Below are 10674 nucleotides of genomic sequence, written 5' to 3' on the forward strand. Positions count from 1 at the left end.
TCGATCACTGAAATAGTAGGTGTAGTAATTATTATTATTATTTGCAAATAAAAAAGCAGCATCCCTTCAATTAAATATTCGTCGACCAATACTGTCGTAACAGCCGGGCTCCTTTCGCGTATTTCCTTTAACTTCCATGGCAAAAGTAGACACTTGAGATATTGCTTTCATAGAAAATTTTCGCGCACGGAGCACATCGTGATGAATAATGAAAATCTTTACCTGGATCGCGGCCCGCGATGTGAGAGGTCAGGAGATACTGACAATAAAAAAAAAAAAAAAAAAAAAAACTTATAGCGACAGACAGACAGACAGACGTACACCTATGATAATGTAGAAGTTACTATAATTATATAATATATTATACAGAAGCGCACACACGCCAATAATATTTGCAACTATGATTGAATGATTACTTTAGTTTAATGATAATAGTAATTGTTATTATAGCGCGTAACAGTCACTATACGCGGCGACGATTGTAAAATGATAATGTGTATTTGAAATGAATAATAATGATAATGATAATAATAACAATAATAGTAACCGCAATGATCTTATAACTGTAATGATAACAAGACCGATAATAATCAATTATTATCATTAGACGTATATGTTCATACGCGTAACAGCCACTAGCCAACACACATGCTCACACTATACGCATAGTTACTACATAATATTATGCCATATATTACTGACGATTCCAAAAAAATATCAAGTACTCAACATTTTTAATAAATTATTTTGAAGGTTGGTTGTCAAACTTTTTATTCAGCCACTCCTCAGCTGATCTGCAAAGAGATGAGCAGAATTATGTCAAAGTAAAATATACCCGAATAAATTGTACGAAAATTAATTAGAACGTTACTAACGATGAGTTTAATTTGTGATCAAATTTTTACGAAGTTTTTTTGTAAGAATGTTTTAAAAAGAATTCACTTTTAGAAGAGAGTGAATTCTTTGCAATAAATTGAATTACGCACCGCGCTCATTTCGAAAAACCTACAAATATGCAAATGCGAATGTAAGGTAGTCTGTTTTCAGACGCATCTTTATTTCGCGGATTGAATTTAAATAATATTTTGCTTGAAATTTACCTTATACAGCTCGTTTAGTGCATTCAACAGGTACAAAGTTTCCTAAATCTTAAATCTCGTTCACATGTCTCGTGAAAAACGCGAATAACAGCGTGGCAGAAATTCGAAAATTGCCAAAGCGTTTTCGGGAGAATTTTAAATGCCCGATTAGTGCTGCTACTTATCGGCAAGAACCAGAACTAATCGCCAAGTTTCGGTCCGCCTGGCGAAATGTCGTCTGCTATTTCTGTCTGCTAGATGAAAACTGTGCTGCGGTGTCTGTCAGTGAGGCGACTGTCAGAATGCAGCTGATCGTACCGAAAATGCGATAATAACTGGGAAAAAATCCATCTCTGTGTGCGGTCTAAACAATGCACGATAAGAGAAGTACGGTCCGTCTTTCACCCAGAAAACTGTTTCATTATTACCGATTTAAGACGGTGAAAAAGATTGAAAACTAACCTCCAACAAGAGGAAACTGTGAGGTTAGAAACATATGGAAAATGCATCGCATCGCATCGCAGCTGCTGATCATCCCTTTATTTATCATTGGGACGGGTCAAGCAGTGAGGAACTATGCCCGAGCGGACCTTCTGACACTCCGCGAGGAGGTGCGGACCATGTTTAATCACGCGTACTCGAGCTACTTGACGTACGCTTATCCTTACGACGAGCTTCGCTCGCTTAGCTGCGACGGATTCGACACGTGGGGCAGCTACTCACTGACGCTGATAGACGCGCTCGACACGCTGGTCGTTATGGGAAACTACACGGAGTTCAAGAGGGTCGTAGATATTTTGAGCTCTCGCTCGGACTTCGAGGAGAACATAAACGTCTCCGTATTCGAGACGAACATCAGGGTCGTCGGCGGTCTTCTCAGCGCTCACCTTCTCTCTCACAAGGCTGGACTCGACCTCGACGACGAATGGCCGTGCAAGGGTCCGCTGCTTCGTCTTGCCGAAGACGTGGCGAAGCGTATTATTCCTGCCTTTGATACCCCAACTGGAATGCCATATGGCACTGTAAACCTGAAGCACGGTGTTCCCGACGGAGAAACTAGCATCACCTGCACCGCCGGTATCGGCACCTTCATCCTTGAGTTTGGAACGCTATCGAGACTGACTGGGAATCCTCTTTACGAGGAGGTCGCCCTCAACGCTATGAAGGCCCTGCATCATCACAGGTCTGTATTTTTTTAATTCATGGGTTATTTATTTGTTATGGGAAGTTAAGCAACGGAAAAATGAATTTCAGTCCAATATACGTGTAAACCCATAAGTCTCTCACCGCATCCCAAATGCTATAGTTTAAATCGTTTCAAGATTGTTTCAAGGAAAACTCTCTTTTCTTTGCAGATCAAAGATCGGGCTCCTCGGAAACCACATAGACGTGTTGACGGGGCATTGGACGGCTCAGGACTCGGGAATTGGGGCTGGAATCGACTCATACTTTGAGTATTTGGCGAAAGGCGCGCTGCTCTTTCAGGATCCGTTACTCGTCGCAATGTTCAACGACCACAAAGCGGCGATTGAGAAGTACATGAAAAAGGAGGACTGGCACTTATGGGTCTCAATGTCAAAGGGCCAGGTCACTCTGCCTGTTTTTCAATCCCTAGAGGCCTACTGGCCCGGCGTTTTGAGCTTCTTTGGCGACATAAGCAGCGCCATGAAATCTCTCCACAACTACCATCAGGTGTGGAAGCAGTTTGGATTCACGCCAGAGTTTTACAACATACCGCAGGCCGACGCTGGGGCAAATCGCGAGGGCTATCCTCTGAGGCCGGAGCTGATCGAGTCCGTGATGTACCTCTACAGGGCGACGAAAGATCCGTACTTAATCGAGGTCGGGGTGGATATTCTCAGGAGTTTACAGCACAGCGCTAAAACGAGCTGCGGATACGCCACCATAAACGACGTCAGGGATCACAGAAAGGCGGACAGAATGGAGTCGTTCTTTCTTGCCGAGACGACAAAGTATCTTTACCTGCTTTTCGACCCTGATAATTTCATCCACAATGACGGACAACGAGGTACCGTCATCAAGACCAAATCTGGTCAATGCGTAATTGACGCCGGTGGCTACGTCTTCAACACGGAGGCGCATCCGATCGATCCCGGATCTCTTCACTGCTGCAAAAAGATCGAGGGTATTTTTCCTAGCAAGAAATCGATGCTGAAGAAGTTCGTCGTGGCCAATAATGAGGGGAGAATAGAGCCCGAGAAAGGATCGCGGGATGCCGAAAACGATCCCGTCGAAGTGATCAAGCTCTCGCAGATCAAACTTGACCCGGAAGAGCCGCCTTCGATAAAGACTGAAGAAATCGAAGCTGAGGAAGCGGACAACGAGGTCTTACCCGAGGCGAAAAATTATAGCCAAAATATATCCAGATCTGAATTGCCCAAAATCGAAGTCGTCGCTCCGCCAAACACCATATACAGAGCTGACGACAGCGATACGATAGACATTTTCGAAGCACCCGCCGGCGTAAATGGAGAGTATCCATCGATGGCGGAAGAGGAAAACAATACGCAAACTTCTTACGATAAGCCCAAATTCTCAAAGAGAAACAAAGTCGAGCCGGATGTAATGTTGGAGAATATTAGAAACAGTAATATGTATCCTATCAATGACTCAATGCGATTTGACTACCAACTATTGTCGTGCCAGTCTCAACCGTTTCTCCAACGTATATCGATTATCGGTGAATTCTTTTGATTCGGTATGTAATACAAATATTCGCGTACTGTAATATATATATATATATTGTCGATAGCTATTTAAAAATAATAGCGGGGTAGGAATATCAAATTTTTCATGGTTTTCAACGAAAGAAATGGGCGTGTAGATGTTTAAATTCTTATATTTATGTGTGTATATATATATAATATGTGTATATATATTATATACATACATAATATGTTTATATATGTTTAAAGTCACACATACATATAATATAAGTATTGTACAAACAAATGCATATTTTATAATAACAAAATATAAATCCACTTACGTATTAATATTGTACACATATCTCTCGCATTCGCACGTAATATTAAAATTAGCCGTCGGTAAGATTGAGGAAAAAAAAAGTGAAAAAAAAAAACGTGTATTGCCACAATAACTCGTATTCTTTGAATACAAAAATTACATCTATAAGTGTAGTTTTTGTTCGTGTTAATAATATGGTATTTAGTATATAGTATGATTTTTTTCGTCCAGACCTCATATTTACATAAAAAATATATAGATAAAAAATATGCGGTTTGTGCAAACATGAAGTTACAAATTTCGGTAACCATGTTTCTGATGTACATGAGTTTTAAATGAAAAAAAACCCTTCGCGTAATGGATATGTTCAGTTCTCGGTTTATTCAATCTTGAAATTCCAAGATTTCTACTTTCCTAGTTTTCCCGTTATGAATTTATCAAATTGGTAAAAGATAGAAGAAATAAAATCAATGGCCTAATCTATTACAAACATATCTATTATTATAATAGATACGTATTCGCCAAGAGAAGAAAAAAAAATAAATTAAAAAAAAAAATGATAATGAAAATACCAATAGAAATTAAAAAGACGTGCCAAAGTAATGATTGTCGCGTGCAATCATTACTCCGGGACTTTAATTGTATTCACTCATAGTTTACTGATCAAATTTGTAAAACGAAAATATGAGGTATCTCATTTATCCGAATTTAAACATATCTTTTCATCTTATGCTTCCATATTATTTCTTGAAGCCTATACAATGCATGATCCTATTCATTGTCGCGATAAATGAATGTTTTTTTTTTTTATATAAAATAGAGGGCAAAGAAAAAATATACAATATAAAAGAAGCGAAAAATTTGATAAACTTCTAGCGAATACAATGATCCTCGTAAAAAATAAATACAATTTATCGTCCTAATGAAAATGTACGTATAATATATGTAAAAGAATCTACATGATGTTGAACGGATATACTTTTACAATAATTGTTCGTTGTTGAGCATGTTTTTCACCTAGTTGCGTCATAATTGTTTTTACACAACTTATAATTTAAAAAAAAAAAAAAAAAACTTACATAGCATTTAACGTTCAAAGTCACTGGCCTTCACTGTCACTGTCGCTTTTGTCTGTAAGAGAAACTCCATATTAGTAGAACAGTTTCTTATTGCACGTATATGAATATAATTCATAAATCATATACCTGCATTGCTCAACATTTGAATTTTAGATTCTTGCTGTATACTTAAATTTTAACATGAACTTGTTTAAACCATATTATTATGTACCTTTCTTTCCCGGGTAGGCATGTCTTTTCAGTCTGTCGTACAAATCATCCTTGGTACCATATATACTTGCGTTGGATCTTGCAAGACTGTTCATTTTACCACCGTTGTGCAGACTCTCTGAAAATTTGACGTACAAAAAAAAAGGGGGGGGGGGAGGTAAGTTGATTTCATGTTGATCTATTATGAATATATATCACCAATAAGTCAATCGTCATACCCTTCATGTAAGTTTCGTTGTAGAAATTCGGCATCTCCCAGCCATCTTCTTCATCGTCGTAATAATGAGCATAAGTGCTGTGATGAGAAGGAGCGATTGATTCGGCGTACGGAGTCGGTGCACCGTAGTAGAAGTTCACTTGAGAACCATTCTGGTCCGTTGCAGGCGTCAGCATCTTCTTTGGTTCCTTCTTGCGTGACGACCTGCAAGGAGAAACGTTACCGAAAAGACAATTTTGAGGTATGTTGAATTCCGCCAACCGGTATAATACAATTCCCATGTCGATTGATTTCACTCTAGTCTCTCACCTTACGCAGATCATCCATACTAGGAGTACGACGATGATGATCAGTATAACTCCACCGGCGATTCCTCCGGCGATGTAGAAGAATTCCGACTTCTCCGTGCAATGTTTACCAGTGAAGCTTCCGATACATCTGCACGATGGCTGGCCTCTGCTGTCCTTGACGCAGGTTCCCTCGTTGTCGCAGTATCCCTTACAGACATCGGTACACTCTTCACCGGTACCGTTGTACCCAGGCTTGCACTCGCACTTGAAGTCGCTGGTTTCCGACATCAGGAGACAGTAGGCATTCGCATCGCAGTGCATCTCTTCGCCGTTTATTTCGCAAGGGTTGGTACACTCGTCCTTGCTCGTCTAAAAAGTAGACATAACGTAATCAATCAATTTGTCAACTTGATATACACATACCCAAAAACTATCCCATCATCGCATCATCATCTCTTAACATATAGTACTACTTACAGCACCCGGACCCTTGGTGCTGGTATTCGGTGGACATGGGATGCAGGAAGTCTGCTGCGTCTCCGACTGGTAAGTGGCCTTCTTGCACTGAATGCACTCGTTCAGGGTTCCGTTCAGATACGTTCCGGGGATGCAGACCGGCAGCGAGCACTCCTCGATGGTCGCCGATCCCATGCTGGGAGTCGTCCTTCCGAGGGGGCAAGCCTGGCAGGCAGCTTGGACTCCTTGCATTCTGTAGGTTCCCCGAGGACATGGTTCGCATTTTCCTTCGACGGCCAACTGCTGACCGGATCCGCACTCGTCGCGGCACTCTTCTCTGGACACGGCAACGGCGGTTCGCGTTGTCTTGCCAAGTCCGCAGAGCTGGCAGGAGAAGCTTCCCTCGTTCGGTTGGAAGAACCCGTGACCGCAGTTGCGACAGAGACCATCGCCATCGTCGTAGTACTTTCCGGCTGGACATCGCTCCTTGCAGTCGGCCGCACTTCGAGCCCCGGGTCCAATCGTCACACTGGATCTTCCAGCGATCACTGGGCATGAACTGCACCGCAGTTGGCCTGCTTCACTTTGGTACGTTCCGATTGGACAGTGCTTGCAGGACTTCGTCGTCTCGTCGTAGAAGGTTCCAACAGCACATGGTACTGGAAAAGCCCAAAGTACGTGTTATCTTTTTATTATCTATCCTGGGAAAGGGGAACGGAAGATCGAGCAGGTACTCACCACAGTCAGGTGCCATTACTACTTGTCCGATCGGACAGGCGTAGTCGGATTCAAGTATCAAAGATGCTGGATCAGGCACAGTGTTAGGAAGGATGTCGTGAACATCGAACTGATCTTCCTCCAATATCAATTTTTCCAGGAGATTTTGGACGTTCGCTCGTTCGTTCGAATTCGTGTTTTGCACTGGATCGCTGGAATGGTTCAAAAGGTGTTGGACAACTTTTTTTTTGCGATCAATGCATCACTGAACATCTCAGCGGTTTGTTGTTGCAATATATTTACAAGTATTTACAGTGATGGCATCGTCCGTGAAAACGCGGAAATGCATTTTTTAAATATTCGGATTATATCAAATAATATACAGATGCATAACATACTCTGTTCTATAACATGGTTCTAAAATTCTAATACTGAAATTAAAATGTCATCCGCGAATAAATGGCATATGGTATCGCATCTGTATATTGTATCGATTGCTATTGCAGACATCAATTAAGTAAAGTCAGTTGTAGGGTCAGGAGTTAAATAACATATCAATGTATTATTCTAGTAATAATTAGTTGCTGCTCATGCATCCCACCGGTACCTGAAAGTTAACGTAAAACATGCATTTTAACGCTATATATATATAATATGCTACCCATTGCCGAAATTTTAATCGAATATGACGAATGACTGTGGGTATTAAAAATGGGCGGATATTAGAAATTATTATTGGCATTAAGAGTGTTCAATTGTAAAATAATATTATTGTTATGGACGTAATGCATGAAGTTGAATGTTTGGTGGCTGTGCTGAGATTTGCGAGAAATTCTTACTTTATTGCTGGGAACGAAATCTCCACTTCGTATGTATCGCTTCCTTGGCGCGCTTGTCTCGTTCTACATTATAAAATGAGTAATTTGGTCATGCTTGTTTTTTCATTACAATACAGTATAGGTTTAAAACCACTGTAGAAGACTACGATATTTTGCGTGAAGAATATAGCTATAGCGATAGACAAAAAGGGTACGAATGTCCAACAGTATAAGTAACAAGGTAATCATTAAAATAAATAATTAGAGAAAGTTTCAATCAAAATGTGACATAATCAACTGTAAGGTATTGCAGAGATATTTAAATTTGTCTTTATAATGTTTATAAATTTCTGAATACTCACGTTTCAGCAGGTACGGCAGCTGAAATGATGTAAGTGCCGCCATCGTCATCGTTCGCATCCCTGGTGCTGCGTACTCGGTGATCGCATTGAACATCGATGCTCAAATTCTTGCACTCTCGAGTTCCTGAAAAATGTTCATATTTTTATGTAATTGTGTAATACTAATCGCAATATCTTATTATTACAGATAAACGGGGCAATATCAATACCTTCGAAAGCGTAAGAACAGAAGTTCCAATCCCTGTTTAAGGAGTTTACGGCGTTCCGGACCTTCTGCTTGAGAACACCTTGACCAGCTTCGTTGCAGAGAACAGAGGTAGGGAAGTTCATCTTTATCTTGAATACTCGTTGAGCCGGAGTGGCACCTAATGCAGAGATAAAAAAGAAGTTATTAACGCGTTTAGTGCGCAAGCAAAATAGTAACATTACCAGTAAATAATCAAATTTTACTCACTTGTACACGCTGGATAGATCAGCGGCAGTGTTGGGTTATTCGTTGGTCGCCAAAATCCTTCGGCTCCGCAAGTATAGAAGGAAGGAACTTCCTGCGAGAACCTAAGGCCAGCGTTACAGAATATTTCGCATACCTTGAACTGACCACCAGATCCCCAATCTTTGCACTGTTGGCTTCCGCCTACAGGGTCATCTAACTCTGGGCAAAATTCAGCTGGAAATCACAGAGCAATAATTTGGTTAAGTATACTTGTTACCTCACACTGGATGAAAAATATTCGCAAACGATGTCTTGTAACACTCACACAAAACGTAGACCTTGAAATTACACGTGGCGGAGTTTGCTGCCTGGTCGTAAGCAATGTAACTAATCTCATAGGTTCCCCAGAGGAGGGTTTGACCTGATCTGTGACCACTCTTCTCCTGGATCTTTGTAACTCCAACATTGTCGCTGAAGTGCGGCTCATCCCATGTGACTATCGCCGATCCGTTCTTGGCGATAACCCACAGGTCACCAGGGCAATGTTCAACCTTTGGAGGAACCTTGTCCACCTCAAGCTGCTTGCATTTGTTACCGCTGTATCCGTTCGGACACACTCTCTGTCCGCAGTGAGACGGAACCACCCTTTCTACGCCGCCGACGATCTCGTCGTATCCAGCCCACGTCAGGATTAGATCCTGGTACAGGACGGGCTCTGTGCGACAGTCGCGTACCTGTTTCTGGATTTCGTTCGTAACGTGAAGAGCGCGGCCCCAGACCTGCACCTTGGTCAAGTGACCCTGGAAGCCGGATTCCGTGTAACCTTTGGTGTTTTCGGTCAAGGGTTTTCCAAGCACCGTCCAACCGCTGCAGGGGAGAACAATTGTTCAAGTACAAAAATTAATGGACTGCATGTGTTTCAAGGTGAATACCACTAGTATTGTTCACTACTTACTAAGGTGGAAGAACTCTGCCGCTTGCATAGCCTTCTGTTTTACTTGCGATCAATCCTTCTGTGATCAAGATAAGTTCACCACCGTTATCGCCGTTCCATACAATCGCAACGTGATGCCACTGTCCGTCATTTATCGTTGCGTACTCTTTGAATGAAAGGTATACATCCTGGAGATCTGGGAACAGTGACACCTGGACACCGTTACTGTGCGCCTGGACCATTGGTCGACGATTCATTGGAACGTGTGGAGAGCTGAAGTAGAAATTAAGACAGTGATGATCTGGGTCCCACCAGTTGCGAGTCTTTTAGGTAAGTGGTTGAAATCAATTTACCTGACACTGTATAATGTGAAGAAAATACCAGCTTCATCCTTCTGCGTAAATTGCACCCACATTGCGATGGTTATGCTCTTCTTGGCCCCCGTAAAGAATGGTATGACTTGCGAGGCGCTGCTCCTGGTTGGGTCCGTGAAGTAGAGGTCGTAGTCAACCTGTATAGCTGTAAAATATTTCACAAAATAAATTTCATTGTTCTGTTTTAGAACGGCGAAAATCACTCGCTTTGTAATCATAAAAATGGGTGGTTACTTTTTCTACAATCATCACCGGTCAGGTTAAACGGACACTGGCAATAGAACTTTCCAGTCAAGTCGATGCATGTTGCTGACGGCGGGCAGGAGTTCTCTTTGCAATCGACTATATCCTCGGCGCAATTTTTACCTGAAAAATGATGTGATATGGTGGTGAAAATTCCTCTCAACATCGTACTCTAATTTTTCAACATGCCAGGGTGAGAACTGTACCTGTGTATCCCGGAGGACAAATACAGGTGAAACTCGGGCCAATGTCTATACAGGTAGCGCCATTCTGACATGCGCCAGCTTGGCAGGCATCGTATTCATACTGGCACCCGATACCGGTGTAGTCCTCGGGGCATGAGCAATTTAGTCCAGACCCAAAGTCCTGGCAACGACCATTATGCATACAGGGATTACCGATGCAGCGCTCAGGTGCTGTCTCACATTGCTTTCCATCTGTTCCGGACGGGCATCTGTTGCGAAGAAAATGACG

General features: G+C 41.8%; 2 protein-coding genes across 3 annotated transcripts in view; one reads left to right on the forward strand and one right to left on the reverse strand.

Annotated features, from left to right (window-relative positions):
- Nucleotides 1-1328: 1328 nt before the first annotated feature.
- On the forward strand, nt 1329-4212 carry LOC124301989 (ER degradation-enhancing alpha-mannosidase-like protein 2). Its single transcript, XM_046757718.1, has 2 exons — nt 1329-2262; nt 2435-4212. Exons 1-2 carry the CDS (start codon nt 1583-1585, stop codon nt 3792-3794), a joined length of 2040 nt encoding a protein of 679 aa, XP_046613674.1. The 5' UTR covers nt 1329-1582; the 3' UTR covers nt 3795-4212.
- An 88-nt stretch (nt 4213-4300) lies between these two features.
- The window catches only part of LOC124301982 (sushi, von Willebrand factor type A, EGF and pentraxin domain-containing protein 1), a 36594-nt gene continuing 30220 nt past the window's right edge, over nt 4301-10674 (reverse strand). The window contains exons 23-37 of one of the 2 annotated variants that reach the window (XM_046757655.1): nt 10407-10654; nt 10192-10323; nt 9937-10102; nt 9605-9856; nt 8975-9516; nt 8671-8883; nt 8426-8581; nt 8217-8340; nt 7876-7938; nt 7058-7248; nt 6341-6978; nt 5883-6232; nt 5575-5777; nt 5358-5474; nt 4301-5198 (exon numbers count right to left, since the gene is read on the reverse strand). In XM_046757655.1, coding sequence (XP_046613611.1) covers nt 5167-5198; nt 5358-5474; nt 5575-5777; nt 5883-6232; nt 6341-6978; nt 7058-7248; nt 7876-7938; nt 8217-8340; nt 8426-8581; nt 8671-8883; nt 8975-9516; nt 9605-9856; nt 9937-10102; nt 10192-10323; nt 10407-10654 — 3427 coding nt within the window. In that variant the 3' untranslated portion in view covers nt 4301-5166. The remainder of the gene's footprint in view (nt 5199-5357; nt 5475-5574; nt 5778-5882; nt 6233-6340; nt 6979-7057; nt 7249-7875; nt 7939-8216; nt 8341-8425; nt 8582-8670; nt 8884-8974; nt 9517-9604; nt 9857-9936; nt 10103-10191; nt 10324-10406; nt 10655-10674) is intronic. The other variant, XM_046757656.1, reaches the window with a different exon arrangement.

This window comes from Neodiprion virginianus, chromosome 4 (genome assembly GCF_021901495.1).
Source record: "Neodiprion virginianus isolate iyNeoVirg1 chromosome 4, iyNeoVirg1.1, whole genome shotgun sequence".
Taxonomy (NCBI): domain Eukaryota; kingdom Metazoa; phylum Arthropoda; class Insecta; order Hymenoptera; family Diprionidae; genus Neodiprion; species Neodiprion virginianus.

Bases quoted from the DNA above. Each gene is read 5' to 3' on its own strand.
- LOC124301989 (XM_046757718.1), top strand. From the start codon at position 1,583: ATGCATCGCATCGCATCGCAGCTGCTGATCATCCCTTTATTTATCATT. The intron at 2,263-2,434 runs GTCTGTATTTTT...TTTTCTTTGCAG, and splicing joins AAGGCCCTGCATCATCACAG to ATCAAAGATCGGGCTCCTCG.